We start from the raw sequence: 17,552 nt of genomic DNA on the forward strand, positions 1-17,552 counted from the left end.
AAAAAATCACATATCTGCAAAGCAAGCATACACACGTGCCTCCTCACTGAGTCAGCTGGACCTGAGACATGCACTAAACATATCAAGTGAGTGAGTCCCGGATCTAGTTCACTAACTTTTATATCTCCCAGCCAGAAATTTATACAAATTAGTGCCAAACCATGTGTTTTTGATGTTGACCGTTACCCTCTTAGGGATTAACTACACTCACTGACCTAATTCATATTTCATTTTTTTGGATGGACTAGGCTACTTGTCCAAAATGACCTTGGTTTTCTCCATCCATAACTCAAAATCCAACCTTTCCTCACACCCTTCCTTTTTCTGTCTCGGTGTAAAGATTTGTGTGGATATATTTTTAGGGAATGGCAGTGCTAGAAACAAGATCCTCACACCATCAGTGTTTCACGTTACATATTGTAGCTTTTAGGGGTTCCTATGAGAACTGTAGACTAGTTGATTTTGACATGGTTTGACTGGACTGATGTGTAACACTGATTTCTAATAAAGATGCTTACATATGTCTGGGTGAGCAGATGTGCATAAGATACTATGTTGCACTGATTCCAAGCACTGGATTGCTGACTTGATATATTTTTTATAAATGTTGACAACTCATTTTGCATTCTTCAACTTGCTCATCCCAGTTTCACTGGAGCTATCCTGAATGCTGCAAGGTTCAGGGTCAGCACAACTTTGCAGTCAGGATGTTGCACTAGTACATCATGGTGACATTGAGTCCCACTGGAGAAACCATTCAAGGTGGCATCTCTGTCTTGATCCAGCCCTACTACTTCTTGGTTCTGCCATCTGTGATGCCTCAGCCTGTAGTGGATTGTTATATGAAATACTCCTGGGAGAATTCTGCACCACTGCACATGTGCAGAATTTATATCCCTCGCAGATTTCTTTGCTTCCCTGCAGAAAAATGAATTTCTGACGGGGAAGCCACAGGAGTGGTCATGCAACTCTCCCAAGCAGTATATTTTGGGTGCCAAGAGCAGCTGGCAGAGAGGTGAATCACTGTGGGGCAGGACTGGGGAAGACCCAGCTGGTGGCTCCTATCCTGCGCCACTCTCAGTTGCTAGTCCCGGCGGGGCTGGGGAGGACGGGACTTCTTTTTCCCCTGCACGGCACGCGGGGCTATGTCAGACCCACTCCCAGATTTCTCCCCCCGGTGGTAGAAAGCTCTGCAAACTCCCCCCACTCCTCTGCTTCCTGCACCCATCGCTCCTCAGCTGCAGGGGAAGGGATCACTGTACAGGGAGCTGCTCCCCCATCCACCCAACCTCCATGCATCCAGATCCCCCTCATAACCAGACCCTCCCACCAAGCCTCACCCCCCTACACACCCAGAACCCCCAGATGAGCCCCACTCGCCCTGCACCTGGCCCACCCCGACGAACCACCCGCACCTGCAGGGCCGGCTCCAGGCACCAGCCTGGCAAGCAGGTGCTTGGGGTGGCCGCTCCGGAGAGGGGCGGCAGGTCCAGCTATTCAGCGGCAATTCAGCGGACGGTCCCTCACTCCCGCTCAGAGTGAAGGACCTCCTGCTGAATTGCTGCCGCAGATCGCGATCGCGGCTTTTTTTGGCTGCTTGGGGTGGCCAAAACCCTGGAGCCGGCCCTGTGCACCTGTTTCCCCACCCTACTGAGCCTCAACCAGCTGCACCTGTATCCCCACCCCATTGAGCCCCACTCTCCCAGCATCTGGACCCACCACACCCCGACCCCCTGCCGAGCTCTATCCCCCCCACAATCAGCCCGCCCCCCGCTGAGCCCAAAACACCTTCACCTGGACCCCCCTGCACAGTCCCATTACCGTTGCACCCAGAACTCCCCAACAAACCCCTTTGCATCCAGATCCCGCCCCACACCCGGATCCCTCACTGAGCTGCTCACACCCAGATTGCCCCACACAGAACCCTCTCAACCTCACTTGGATCCCCCCCCCCACTAAGCCTCTTCACACTTGGATCCTGCCTTGCTGAGCCTGCTTGCCTACACCTGGTGCACCTGGCATGGAGGGGCAGGGCCCTCAGGAGTTTCTGGGGCAGGCCTGGTCCTTGTGCTGTTGGGTTGGGTACAGCTTCACCGCTGAGTCAGTGTCCCGGGGGAGAGCTGTACAGTGACCTCCCATCTTTGTGCAGTCAGTGGCCTGTGCTCCCCAGTGCCATGCTGGACCCTCCACACTTATTTGACAAATAAAATTTGCAGAATTTTAAAATATTGTGTGCAGAATTTTTAATTTTTTGGCACAGAATGCCCTCAGGAGTAATGAGATAAAGGCAACCTAGATAGGCAGAGCCTAGGCATTAAAGTTATTGTACATGCCTCTGTTAGAAGGCCTTGTTTACTGTTTGCTAACCTTTTCCTCCATGCATACGTGCCTTATTCTCGTACAACAATTCTAAGTCCAGAAAGTCACTCCTGATCAGCCAGTATGTTTTGCTATAGACAAGACTTAATTACCAAGAGAGATAAGCACACAAGCTTAAGTGTTTACAGTACCCACCAAATCTGAGAGCAGGATACTTAGTACAGGATTTGATGCCAGGTTTCTCAATTGGAAACAAATAACTGGGCAACCAGCCCATTCAAAGAGCCATATTTCCTGTAAATAATTGCACATAGTAGCACACAAGGACTTGTCATTTTTTTTTAATGTTGTTTGTTTACAGCCAGCGTTGCTATTTTATAAGCTGTTCTCATTAAATTAATATTACTTCTGACGAGAGCTGGTTGGAAAATGGAATTTCTGTTCTGTGGGAAACTGCAACATTTCAAAATTTGTTGTTCTGAATCAGAAAGAAAAGCTAAAATTTCCAACTTTCCCACACAACAGAAATCCTAAAAATTTTCATTCTAAACCATCAAAACATTTTGTTTCAATAATGTCAGATTACAAAATAAAAAATAACATATTAAAATTAGAATATTATAATATAAAAGTTGAAATGAAATAAAATTAAACAGGAAAGTCCAAATGAATATTACCAAAATGTAAGGAGAAAGTCAAAATGAATCACTTAGACCTCCTTCCACCAAAATGTAGTTGAAATTGACATGTTCCTGCCAGGGCCGACTCTACCATTTTTGCCGCCCCACGCAAAAAAAAAAAAAAAAAAAAAAACGCTCGAACTGGCAAAGCAAAAAATAAAAAAAGCCGCCCGGACTGTGCCGCCCCAAGAATGGACAGAATGCCACCCCTTAGCATGTGCTTCCTCTGCTGGTGCCTGGAGCCGGCCCTGGTTCCTGCAAAAGTTTCCACTTTGACAAAACTACATTTGTACTGGCTATACCTGTTCTGTGTAGGCTCAAGCCCTAAATGTTGTGTATTTGGAAGGAATTAAAGGGGAAAAGATGATGCAGTTTGTCAACACTGCTGGGTTCAAACCATCGTATGTGGAACTGGATTTCATGGTCTTATCCTAGTCCATGGTGGGCATCTGTCCATATCTCAAAGCTATCACTGAATTTGAGATGATTAGCAATCTGTTTGGATGAGGTCAGTGGAATAGCAATTGCTGCCATTCACAGATGATTTTAAAACTTTACACTCAATTTCATGAACACAAGCCTCATGTGGCTGTGATTCATCAACATTGGTATGTTTAAAGTTACCCTCTAAGGAATCATAGAATCATAGAATATCAGGGTTGGAAGGGACCTCAGGAGGCCATCTAGTCCAACCCTCTGCTCAAAGGAGGACCAATCCCCAACTAAATCATCCCAGCCAGGGCTTTGTCAAGCCTGACCCTAAGAAAAACTGCGGTTGTTTCTAGTCTCTAATTTATACTTTTAAAATATATAATGTAACAAAGGGACTGACAAAATGTTTGTACCTTTTGCTTTAGTTGTAAAACCGTCTGCTTTATCTGGTGAAATTCCTTACAAGAGGCACAACAGGTTCCTGCTTTCACCACGTTGTCAGCCTTCTCAGAAAGCCCGGCTAAAATTAAAACAATTTCCAATACATTTTAAAAGGGCAGAAAACCCAAAGGAAAGAAAAGCATACAGCAAGTGCAAAAGCTACTGTGCCATAGAACAGCCTTTGAGGTTTTTAGACTACCCAATAGTGTGAAAGGAAGAGAGGCTCATGCCATTACCAACTTTTCAATTATGAATCACAATGTAAGGCTGAGCAATTTCACAGAGGCAGTGCAGCCCACATTTTAAATGCAGCTGTTTCCAGTTAACAGTCCTAAATCCCCTTTTCCTCTTTTATATCTGAAAATGTTTACACTTGTACTTTTATCTGTGCATTTACACTAGGCCAGCCCTATAGATCTGAAATTATTTACAATCCCCTCCAACGGCCACTTTTCATACATTGTAAATTACACTCAAACCCCATGCAATGTGACAGTCTTATTCAATTTACACAAAACTGGTCTTTATCAACACTGATTATTCTGCTGTGCAATGGGGCTGCAAGAGCGAACAGGGCTGAGAATTGGGATTCGTGGTAAAGGTTTACAGCCAAGTTAGAGAAAAGGTCACTATAATCGTTAGGCATGTAGGAATGAATCTGTTGCAGCATCGGCAGAATAACCCTGAAAATAAGCATTGCAACCTTATTATTGTTGGCCTCACACAGAGCTAATCTCTTTAGCATCACAAACAAACAATTATTGTTTTAATAGTTGTCCCACATGTAGGCTTGCGTAATGATCAGCCACAAGAGCCAATAGTAGGGTTCAAACTCTGGACCTTAAGAATCGTGGTACAGACTTCTACTACTGGAGTTAATGGAGGAACTCTAGTAGCAATAGTAGGCTGTTTGCCTCTAAATGGACCAGCAGCAGCACACTTAGCTATTGTGTTATACTTGCTCATTTGAAAACATACTTTAGTATAATTGTTTGGGTCATGTTTTCATAAATGTGTACTGCTTTTGAAAAATAAAACTGCAACACTAGATACAAACAGGCTTTCTTTTAGTATAGTATTAAGGACATGACTTTTGGTTATATATATATTTACTGTGTCCAATGTAAAAAAATTCACATCATTCCCCTTTGTTCAAATTTCACTATGTTCTTCTGTAATACATAAGGATACGATTCTGTCACAGAGGTCACGGGTTCTGTGACATTCTGGGACTTCCATGACTTTTTCTGGGCCAGGGCTGGAGCAGCGGCTACCAGAACAGCTGACCGGTGGCCAGCTCTGGGCTGCCGAACAACTGACCAGAGGTCACCCCAGGGGCCACTGCAACCGCTGGCCAGTGATCAGCACTGGGGCTGCTAAAGCAGTGGACGCCGGAACAGCTGCCTGGCAACCAGCCCCTGGGCAATCAGAACAGCAGCTAGGGGGGAACCGCTGGAACAGGTGACCTGCCGTCTGCCCCATGGCTGCAGCCAGCCTTGGGACCACAGGAACAGGGACAGGTCGCGGGCTTCTGTGAATTTTTATTTATTGTCCGTGACCTGTCCCTGACTTTTACTGAAAATACCTGTGACAGAATCTTAACCCGAGTAATACACCAGGATATTAATACAGCTTCACAGCCAATTGATTTTTCTGTAAGATTATTCTACCAGACTCCACTTCCAGGAAGCCTTTTGGGATCCACTGCAACAAGCGGTTCTGCCTTTAAGAGAGAGAGAGGTTTATTTTTCTTATCTTGGCTTGTCAGATCAGAAACATGCCCCCGTACCCTGTACTTCATTGTCCTAAAGCACGAAGAGGAAGATGATAAAGAGGAGGTAAAGTTAGCTGATCATCAGTATTAAGGGTATCAGAATTAGTGATGAATAGTCAAAAGATTAGGAGATTCAGACAAGCATATGAGTGCTTAGATCGGGGTCGGCAACGTTTGGCACGTGGCTCACCAGGGTAAGCACCCTAGCGGGCCGAGCCAGTTTATTTACCTGCTGACGCGGCAGGTTCGGCCGACCGCGGCCCCCACTCGCCGCGGTTCGCCGTCCCGGGCCAATGGGGGCGGTGGGAAGCTGCGGCCAGCACATCCCTCGCCCGCGCAGCTTCCCATCGCCTCCATTGGCCCAGGACGGCGAACCGCGGCCAGTGGGAGCCGCGATCGGCCGAACCTGCCGCATCAGCAGGTAAATAAACTGGCCCGGCCCGCTAGGGTGCTTACTCTGGCGAGCCGCCTGACAAACGTTGCCGACCCCTGGCTTAGATGCTTATCAAGTGCCTCGTCTAACACTCACTGTAGCCAATAGGAATCTTTTCACTGACTGCATTGGGCACTGGAACATCCCTCAAATACTCCTCTGAATTTTATTCAGTCCTTTTTTCAGCTTGAAATACCAGGCTCCTTTGTGAACTTTCCAGTGCTTCCTAATAGTGTACAAGCTGGTAATACCAGGAGAACAGCTTCCCTCATCGTATTCTCCCCAGATTCATAGATTTAAGACCAGAAGGGATCATTACATCATCTAGACTGACCTCCTGAATAATACAAGCCATAAAATTCACCCAGTTACCCCCTGCGCTGAGCCCAACAACGTGTGTCTGGCTAAAGCATATCTTTGAGAAAGGCACCTAGTCTTGATCCGAAGACATCAAAAGATGGAGAATCCACCACCTCCCTTGGTAGTTTGTTCCACTGCATGGTTATAAATTTGTGCCTTGTTTCCCATTTGAATGTGTCTGACTTTAATGTCCAGCCAATGGTTCTTACTATGCTTTTCTCTGCTAGATTAAAGAGCCTTTCAATACCCAATGTTTTCTTCCTACGAAAGTACTTATACACAGAAATCAAGTCACCTCTTGATCTTCTTTTTGATCAGCTAAACAGACTGAGCTCTTTAAGTCTTTCCCTGCAAGGCATGTTTTTTCCAGACCTCAAATTCTGCACCTTCTCCCAACTTTCCAACATCTTTTTAGAAATGTGAATATTTTGGTGCCAGTATTTCTAGACAAAAGCAGGAATTACAGAGGCATGCATCATTTTAAAAATAAAAAGATAATTAGGCTTGTCTGTTTTTAAACTACAGTAAAAATGTTGGTTTGGAACAAGTATTAAACCAAAGTCCCTTTCAATTTTTATTTTATCCCAATGAGTTCACCCCCGCCCCCGCCCCCGATGACTGGACTGTGTTGAGAAATGTTGCTGAAAGCAACAACAGTCAGAGAGAAAAAACTGCCAGATTTCTATGCTGTCTTTAAACCCCAAGCAATCCCATTGGAACCAGTGGGATTGAGTGGAGTATAAGAAACACTGAATTCGCCCCTATTTCTAATATATAATCTAGTTCATCATTACAACCGATGTATAGAAAAGGCCCGTGCATCAACAAAATATGGTTATAATAGTTGACTGCGGCTATCAGTGAGGTGGTCTAATAGTTGGAAAGGATCATGCTGCAGAGAATTGGGTGAATCTAGTTGGATCCATTAGTCTCTGTTACCATCAAAACACAATCCAATACGCTGGTGAGAAGAAGGATAAGAGATCGCCCTACTTCTGCTTCCCAACTTGTGCAAGGCAGGATTCCCTTAATTTACACCCAACGGAGGTGATGTTCTGACCATGAAAACAGTCATCCATCACTACCTTGTGACCCCAGACATCAGATCCAGAATGTGTCCACTTCTGAATAGAATCAGAATCCATCTGGGTCATGCCCAATGGTCAAGGAAGCAATGAGATTCTGAGGCAATCATCATTGGTGCAGATACTGAATTCAGGCAGAGTCCATCTTGTCAACCCCAGGGTTCACCATCACTTCAGTGGGACGTTTAAATAAATGGTTTTCATTGTATAAAACTTGAATCTGGGAGCTAAACTACTTGACAGAGTCCCTTTGAACCTGTCCCATCTTATAGGGCCTCCTACAGTACAAACAATTAAGTCCAGCTCACATGATGTTTTGTTGGCCTTCTTCAGAGCCTTTTACCTCGTTACTGGTGAGCCCTGCAGCTGCTATTGATAAGAAAACTGCTTGGAGAGACAGTATGTTTCCTTAGCATATGCTGGAAGTCACGATCTTGCTTATGCTGGAAGAGAGAGAGATACTGCCAGGAGGAGATCTCTACAGGGAGCTGTTCTGAATGCATTCTTTGCACAGAGATTGTTTAACTTATCATCTGTGTTGTATTATCTGGGCTCGGACTGCAGAGAAGGTTTAGTTTGTCCTCTTTTGAGTGTGTAACTGTATTGTCTCTGCAATATGAAAAATGATTGCTGAAGCAGCAAGGCTGCAGCCCCTTTTGGTGCCCGATGTACAAATCCACAACATATTTAATCCAATCCACTGCTAGTAGTATAGGGCCAAAGAGTGTAATTCTTCTGGCATTGCAGAGGAAACACATTATTATTAACTCTCTGTGTAAGGCATGTTATATTTGGAATTATGGTGAAAGATGTCAAATTTTTGTCTGTTTTTATGTTGTCTCATACAAAATATTATCAGAAAATCTGCCTTAGTGTTCCAGCGACCAATATAATGTGACTCTACTGTAGTTCTATATAAGGTTATTACAACTTAAATGTGTTGCTGTTTTATAATGGTGCAGGAACTTACATTTACCACAAGGTGGCACATAATTTATAGACCTAGAAGTCAGCTGCTGAAAATCCTCTTGTTCTGCATTCTGGCCAGTATTTTGCAGGCTAGTGTGCTTAATTAAAAAAATAGCGAGGGCCAAATTCTGCTCTCAATTAGATCTGAAATCAGTGAAATTATTCTAGATTTACACTGGTGTAACAGAGCAGAATGTAGCCCTTAGATTCTGTATGCTGCCTCTCCAACTGCTGCTGGTAACTGTTTGAGAGATGGTGTCCTACGCCACCCAGAAGACATGGTTTATAGTGAAAAGAAAACTGTGTTACAAACTGCTGTTTGCAGATAGTTGAAGTTCATTTACAAATGCCTAGAATATTTTGAACAGTCAGTAATCCCGAATGCTATGGACATTCCTCGGTCAGAAAGCTTGAACTACAGAGGAAATGTTAATTATAAATATATCTGCAAGGGTATTAGTGACAACACACATGTTTTGTTAATGATATCTTTATAAATTAAACAATTATAAATGTTTGAAAGCTACAAAGAGCAATCACAGATTACTGGGATGCTCCAGATACATGTTTTCAATGGGACAAATAAAAATTACAAAATGTTTGTGCCTATTGTGCAGCTGGGGTTTGGAAGAGTCAGTGATATAAAATGTACTTTCAGTCATTAATAGGTGAACCAACTGTAACCTATCGTTCATCAAAAGATGTTTTCAGTTTTTTCTTTTTTTCCCCTCTCTTACTAACTTTTTATATCTGTGGTTAATTTAAATTATCCCAAACTTTATTAATTTAAGGGCATTGGATGATGGCAGATACTTTTATACTTAATACCAATGTTCAAATAAAACAAAACAAAGCCCAAAAGCTCAACATTCTATATTTATTGGAACAATTTCTGATCTCTGTTGCAACAGTGCCATCCCATTAACGTCGGTGCCATGGAATTCAAGAGCTCTAGAGTCACAGATGGAATTTAGCCTACTGATTTAGATTATTAAAACATAAGTTGAATCTCCAGGTATGATTTTGGTGTGTGCCTGAAAGCTCAAAAGTACTAACATTGGGCCATCTGCTAATGTCCTTGGCCTCAGTGTAAATACAGACTAAATCCACTTAAGTGATTTTGGCTTTATGGAGGTCAGAATCTGGCTCATTTTCCTCTAAGTGAGATCCCACACTGGACTAAATTCTATTCTTAGTTACTCCTATATAAATTGGATTTGGCTTATTATTATTATGTTAGCTGCAAGTATTTTATGTGTTTCAGACAAAGTGGTCTAAATTAAGTAATAAGAGCAAGATTCGTTATTCACCCACTCTTCCCCTCCAGAGAGAATGTTTTCCACATGCTTCAAAATATTAGCTTTTCATTTGCACTCCTCTCACATGCAGACATGACAGTTCATTTAATGCTAATTACAGGGAAAAGGTACTTCCAGAACAAGCCATGGGAATTGCCCCGGGAACTCAAGAGTACAGTATCTCAGGGACAGTAAAAGATTTATGCTCGCATAGATTTTTTTACATTGTTACATAGTGGTCTAGTTGATGAGAGCCTAAGTTTGCCATGAATGTAAAAATATTTTTATCAACACTATTTCAAGTCCACCGACTGAGGTACAAATATCTTCTGTATGGATCACATCATGCGACAATACCTGGTTGCCCCCTCCCATGGCTAAAGGAGAGGAAATCACCAAGAGGTTCTCCTACAGGGGTTTTCTTCCCAAACATTCCATCAGCCAGAGGGCGGTGTGTTTTGCCCCCCTGCAGAACAGACAGTGAGATGCCAGTCCCAAAACCCTGTGGAGCCCCTGTTCAATGGGAGGCCAGGGCCATCCATAGGGGTTTTCTAGACAGTGACTGTCCCTAGGAGCACCATGGACAGAGGACTATGGAAGCATGGTACAGCCTTTGGATAGTTCACTTGCTTTTTAGTAATCTAAGTCAACAGAACTGAATTTGGCCCATTACGCCAGTGCACCTGAATTTGGCATTGACTGTATTACATTTCCACAGCTCCCTCTCTATGATGGGTCAGTTTTCTTAGGCTATATTTGGCCCAGGATATTACTGCACGCTAGTATATACCTTTGTCTCCTTTGGTGCAAGTCCTCCCATCATCTTCCCGGATATAGCCTTCATGACATTCGCATCTGTAACTGCCCATGGTGTTGACACAGATTTGAGAGCAGAGAGTCTCATTGCTTGTGGCGCACTCATCGATATCTGAAGTTGAACAAATGTTGAGAATTCCCCAAAAGTTACAGAGGTTCAGAGATCAAATAAGATATTTCCCTTAAGGGTTCCATTATTAGAAGGGATTCTGAATGGATGGTCAAGCAACCACAGAACTTCAGAGGGCCTGGGCCACAGCTTCACGTCAATTGTATTATAATTATTAACTTGCATGGCCCTTTACACATGACCACCACTTGACAGGTCTTTGCATCAAAACTTGATCCTGCAAACCTTGGCTCATGTGAATACTCACCCATACAAGGTAGTGCTATTGAGTTAGCTGGGAGTGGGATAAGTCCCTGAATTAGGAGTTGCAATCTGAATTGAACCTCAGAGGTTTGCTTTCATTATTTAATATAATTTCCCTGGTTTTCAGTTTGATGTGAGAATCATGCCCTGTTTCATTGCCAAAGAACTTGAATGCTGCTCAGAGATTTCATGGGGGAGGAATTAACAAGGGGGGGGGGAACTTATACAGCTATTTACTTAGATCAATTAAAAGCATACTCATACTAAAAGAATGAAGGAAAGTAAGAGGAAGGGTCTAGCACCATACAACTTCTTCTTTGAAGAATTTCTAAAAAATTGAAAATTCTGCCTGTAGCAGGACACAGCTTTAACCAAAGATAAATGTGACATGTTCTTCATACCCACCTAGGCAGTAGGGTTTCTCTCTGTTCCTGTGTCTCTCCCGGTCATACCGGTATCCAGGATAACACGTACAAAGGACACGTCCAAAGTTATCTGTGCATTGCTGTTCACACGGAGCTTCTGCACACACATCGTAGTCTAAAGAGAGAAAAGTGTGCTTAAGGGAAACATTGATTGCAGGTCCATTTGTTTAGGACAACCATATCATTTGATATTTTATCTCATCTTATGTTATTGTTCATTAACAAAGTCCTGCTACGTTATCACAGCAGATGGAAGAAACACAAGGGAGATTGTCACAAAATGTAACTAATGTTTTATTGGGGAATTATAATTCCTAGTCTCAGTTTTTCTAGGGGTCTAATAATTTAAGAAAGGGGCACTTTATTTGTGTTTGCACCAGCACCTTGCACTATGGGATCCTAGCACAAATGAGGCTCCTAGGTGCAACAATATAATAAAATAATAATTAATATGCTGCTTTGGTTTCACAGAATTAGTAATTATTCGCAGGGAAATATTAGTTGCATAAAAGTAATTTGCTTTTTTTCCCCTCCCCACATTCACAAGTGATGGAAGCAACAGCTGCTGTGTAATATACTATACAATAGCTTATGGATAATTCTGTGGCAAATACATTGAGAAAATGTTTCAGAAAGAAAAGTTAGTTAAAATAAACACATTACCTGCACCAAACCAACCCTAATTGCCTAAGCAAAGAGTACATGGTTAATAAGGTATCACCGTTTCTAATAATATAAATGTACAGACTAGCATCTGATGCCTACCCTCTTACCGGAGTGTAGTGGAGCGTTTCCACCTGGCCCTCTGAGGGTGTAGGCTGAAGCCCAAGTGAAGTTTTCATTCGGGCTGGTAACCATTCACTTTGCAGTGAGGATGCAGGCTAAATCACGCCAGTGATGATAGTCATCCAGTACCTTCCCACAATTCCCCCCAGAAGCCCAGAACCATAGACAAATTCTCCCACAATTCACTGGGAAAGAATTACAGAGCGGCTCATCTTACCATAGCACAAAGATCCATGGGATATGCCCCCAGAAGTCTGAGTGACATATACTGGTGAGTGCAGTACCAGAGAGGACACAATGATTTAGGTAGGGCTTTAGAGTCTGGATGGTAACGCCCTGGCGAGGCTAACAAGGGTGCTTAGACCCAGGTGCCAATCACACAAGTTAACTCTGCAGTAAAGACATTCCCTCAGTGTGAAGGTTGATTAGCTGGAGAAGAAGGGGAAACTGAGAAAGTGGCCAGGCCCAAAGCAAGTCTGGATAAGCACTGCTGCAGGCCCTTAGAGTTTATATCAAAATTCATGACAATATTGCTTTATATCATTTAAAAAAACCTTTTAAACGTTTAATTCAGAGTTTATAAAAGGGCCAGTCCACTGTTTTTAACCTTTTAAAAAAATATATTATTTTTAATTGTCGCTTGCATTATTTTGGCACCAAGGAGCTGTAATCATGGTCCAGGACCTCACTGCGTCAGGCACTGTACAAACACAGAACAAAAAGACAGTCCCTGCCCCCAAAAGCTTGCAACTTAAGACAATGTAAATCTAAGTAAAATCTAAAGGTTTTTGCCAACATTCCAACATGCTTTGCATGTATACCATACTTTCAAAATTATTGAAGAAATATTCTGATTCATACTAGTGATTGGCAGCCACCTTGTGAATTGCTGAATTTTCCAAAAGATCAAATGTCATAACAAATTACTGATAGATGGCAATGCTGGTTAAACCCTGTCACAGTTTCAGACTTAACTGCACTTTGCCCCCACTCCTGGTCTTTCTTGAGGGCACCCTCTTAAGGTCTCAGGCTCTCAATCATCACTTGTGTCAGACAGAGAGCTACATCTTTCTCCCTCCAGACCGGGGGGATGAGGCTTGTAGCCCCTCTGTACCTCACTGTGATTTCCCCAGTAGGTCTGACAATGCCTGGCCCCTGTGGTTAACCTCTCTTCAGGGGCTACAGCAGTGTACACCAGTTACCAGCCAGTCTTCATACAGCAAAATACTTTTATTCTTAGAGTAAAAGCATTACAGAAAAAACATAAAAATCAATGAAAGTTCCTATATACATGGGAAAAGCTTACCCAGAGGCCACCCATCCATCCTATGGGGTCCCAGTAAGCCAAAGTCCTTCCAACCCTTCGTCAAGGGTTGGGACCCCCCTTGGACAGAGGACCCTGTCCACTTGCTGAATCAAAGGAAGGCCCTTTGCCAGTTCAAGCTCATCCTTTATACCAAAAGCCCTTTCTTTGTTTGCTAGCCTCTGGAAAACCCCCGCTTGAACCAGTATATGCAAGCCAGGAGGCGGGGAGGGGAGAAGCTCTCTTAAAGGGGGAGAGGCGGAGAAATAGGAAGGGGAGTTGTGGCATATCAGGTAACGTGTTTTAGCGGGCCTGATCAATTCATTGTGCCCCAACTCACTATGTTTATTATCTGTATCTAAAAGGTATCACATAATATGTCATTGGAAACTCACTGATCATTAATATTATTGCATGATGTATATATGGGGTGTGTATTAAGAGTTATGGATATAGGCAGGAATGATGACTAAAATTTGCTTAAGCCAGGCACGTCAGGGGGAGTTGGTAAACAGGTCTGCCCTAGATGAAGGAATGCGTATTTGCTTCTCCGACCAACAAATGACACATTGGTGATTAATACCATCGTAAACTGTATGTGTTAACACTATGTAAGGAATTATGGATTTCTATTGATATTAGTCTTTACAGTCTGTGTCTAAACAAAAGGAGAAAGAGGTCTCTCTCAGATAGGGGGGAACGTCACAGCTATATACCTGTCTCCTATATCAATTAAGCATGGTGGAATCAAAACAATGGATGCCCTATTTACATACAGGGTGATGGAAAGCTCACAGAAAGGGAAAAACAGAATGAGGTCATCCTGCCTCTTGAAACGACGTCATTAAACTTTGGAAGACATAAGCAAAGACGGAAGCCATCTTTGGCATCCATCACTAGATGGACACAAGGCAACAGAGCTCTTGCAAGCTGAGAAAGATGGGTCCTTCAGCCAGGTGGAGGAGTTGAAGTCTCTGCAAACTGAATATAGATGAGAAATCTACTTAGGCAAACACCTTTCACCTAGGAAGACAAGGGAAGCCAGCATCTTGTACTGCTGTGGAAGGTCCTGACTGAGGGAAAATCAGCCATGGCTGAGAAGAAGGAAGACCGGTGAGAGAAAGCATCTTGAACAAAGCTTGTACCTTACTAAATTTAGTTGTAGACTTTTAGATGCGTTTTCACTTTTATTTGCTGGTTTCCCTTTCTAACTTTATTCCTTTTACTTGGCATCACTTAACCTATGTCCTCTTGTTAATACATTTGTTTTATTTTAACTATAAACCAACTCAGTGCTGTGTTTGAAGAGAAGAGATTACTCATCTTGTGCAGTAACTGTGGTTCTTCAAGCTGTGTGTTCCTATGGTGCTCCACTTCAGGTGTGCATGTGCCTCTCAAACCCTTAATCGGAGATTTTCTGTTGGCAGTGTCTGTTCGGCCCATGCATGTGCTATACGACCTCATGGTGCACACCAAAGTATATAGAGCTGCATGGGTGAACGGCACTCAGTTCCTTCTCTACCCAAATGTCCAACAAAGAATGGTCTGAAGCAGAGAGGAGGGCAGGTATTGGAGCATCCATAGGGACACACATCTTGAAGAACCAGTTACTGCACAAGGTGAGTAACCTCTTCTTCAAATAGCATCCTTATGGGTTCTCTGCTTCAGATGCCTCCTGAGCAGTATCCCCACATGAACCCCCTCCCCCCCCTTGTTTAACAGTCTCTTAGATGGTATCAAAGATAGTAACACCTGTCCTTTCGGGGAAAATAGAAGAATTTAGTTGAAATGGGCTGGAGCTTGTTGTTGTTAAAGTCCAATCCCATTTCATCCCAGGTGGTGTTTGGGATTCAGCTGGAGTCTGGAGACAGAGGAGGGGGCAATGTCATCGGGGTCCCTCTCTCTTGCCCGGTGTGGTCAGGGTTAGGAAAAGCCATGATGGTGAAGCTCACTCTCATAGCTAATTCCCCCGCATACACACAATCTCTTTAAGGACCCTTAAGGAGCTTCGGAATTGAGTCTAAGACTGAACACAGTCTTTGATCCAGGCTACAAGCATGTGTGCTTTGCTTTAGCTGAGCCCAGAGAAGGAAGAGAGAATGGAATCGTCAACCATGAATAGTAAGACAGAGAGAGAGGAAGTTCTGGAGAAAAGATGAAAAGTTCTATTTTTGACACGTTTGGTTTGAGAAAGTGGGGCAGAAGGAGATGTCAGAGAGGCAACTGTAGTAATAAAAATAGTACTTAGCACTCAGTCTCAAATTGCTTTTCTAAATATTATTATCCCCATTCTACAGATGGGGAAGCTGAAGCACAGAGATGTACGATAACTTGTCCGAGGCTTAGATATGTATAGAACCCACTCTCATACCACTGGACTGCATTGCCTTCTATCTGGATATGTGGGAATCAGAGGGTAGAACAGGGAAGGGAGAATGGATGGAAACGACAGGAAGGAGGTTGAAGATCAATGACAATGCCATTGCCTTAGGGAGGAGAGACTATTTAAAAAACACCTGCCCCAGAAGGAGAACCAAGTCTTTCTGCTGCATACATAATAGAGTAGATGGAGCAGGGTCTGCCTGAGTTCCAAGCCCTTCCTTGTACTCACTGCTAGTTGCACAGGAAGACAGTACTACAATTGCTTTCTTGGTGTTGTGATTTGCCAGTAATGGCTAAAAGGCAAAGATATACTTTAATAAGGAAACTAACAACCTGAGACATCTGTAATATACTTATGTGCCTGTGATGAGATATGCATTTCAAGCACACTGATACTGCCAAGATTACGATGGAACGATGTGCGGGGAGCGGTTACATTTTAACAGAGTAAGTTAAAAGAGTGTTTCTCTGAATCATAGTGTTTCTAGTTTATACGCTATTGCCCCAGACAGTTTCAGCTGTTTCCGCTGTTCCTTTGGTCTGTGAAATTCAAGGTGAAACTCAGGTCAGGTTGAGAGGGGGCTAACGGAGGATACAAAGAGGGCTGAGCTGGAGGTAGAGAAACCACAGCCAGCAAACAAGTGAATTTAAAGGAAGAAATTCTCCAAGCTTGTTAAGATCCAGAGCCCAGGGAGAGCTTAACTAAAGTCAATGGAGTCATAATTAAAAGCTACTTTCAGGTTCACCTAAATCGGAATAGGTCAAAACTAGAAACACTAATTCTCTTTTGTTGTGGCTTTTTTGTTATCCATACCCCTGTTTCTTCTCCCACAATCTCTGTGATGCTTAGTCAATAATCACTATAGACACCGGATATTTTACTGGAGACACCATCCTAAGAAAGCCAGAGGATGGATTTGCAGAGAGCCTGAGTTCTTTCCATTCTATATGGTCTCTGTTTCCGTCTCCCTAGATTCTACAAAACCAAAAATTTCTTCAATCCAACACCATGCTTCTACTCAATCGCAGTCTCTCACACTGTAGCTCACCAGTCCTGCTATGAGCTCCCTACACAAACACAAAGGCAAAGCCCAAAATAAAAACCATGAACATAAGCAGACCAGACCAAGTTGAACTGATCTCATTCAAACATCACCCATTGTTGCAGCAGCTCTGCTGGGTTTTGTGCTGGGAGCACTTTGAATTTCTCACCACACTGACAGCATGAGGATCAATATTTTTAGGAGGTGGCTATTTTTTGTTATCTGACAACAAACAGCTCACTCACCCAGGGGCAAATGGCAGTAAGATCCACAACTGGGAGGAACTTGTTGGCCAGAATTTATAAGCCAAAGAACAAGCAGTTCACTGGGTTTCTCAAGAATGACATTACCCTGCCTCTATTCCCTTCAAAATGTTTACATCTCATACTAAGGAAGCTCACTGACCAACTCCATGGTCCCAGTATGGCATTGTCCTTGTCCAGATGTGTTACCCAGCACAGTCTTTTTATTTTCAGCTTAAAGAGTTTGCCTATAGCAAGAGGATTTTGCAGCTTTGCAGTCAGTCTTAGCTAGGCTTACCATATTCAAACATTTAAAAAAGAGGACACTCCACGGGGCCCCGGTCCCGCCCCCGGCCCTGCCCCAACTCCGCCCCTTCCCCGCCCCAACCCC

The 17,552-nt window shown here is 43.3% G+C and overlaps 1 protein-coding gene across 1 annotated transcript in view; it reads right to left on the bottom strand.

Moving 5' to 3' along the window:
• Positions 1 to 17,552, bottom strand: part of CCBE1 (collagen and calcium binding EGF domains 1) — a 179,104-nt gene that overhangs the window by 14,277 nt on the left and 147,275 nt on the right. Inside the window, exons 4-6 of the mRNA XM_026649035.2 lie at positions 11,386 to 11,520; positions 10,582 to 10,719; positions 3,845 to 3,951 (exon numbers count right to left, since the gene is read on the bottom strand). Coding sequence (XP_026504820.1) covers positions 3,845 to 3,951; positions 10,582 to 10,719; positions 11,386 to 11,520 — 380 coding nt within the window. The remainder of the gene's footprint in view (positions 1 to 3,844; positions 3,952 to 10,581; positions 10,720 to 11,385; positions 11,521 to 17,552) is intronic.

Source organism: Terrapene carolina, unplaced genomic scaffold, assembly GCF_002925995.2.
Source record: "Terrapene carolina triunguis isolate 2854851 unplaced genomic scaffold, T_m_triunguis-2.0 Scaffold69, whole genome shotgun sequence".
NCBI lineage: Eukaryota > Metazoa > Chordata > Testudines > Emydidae > Terrapene > Terrapene triunguis.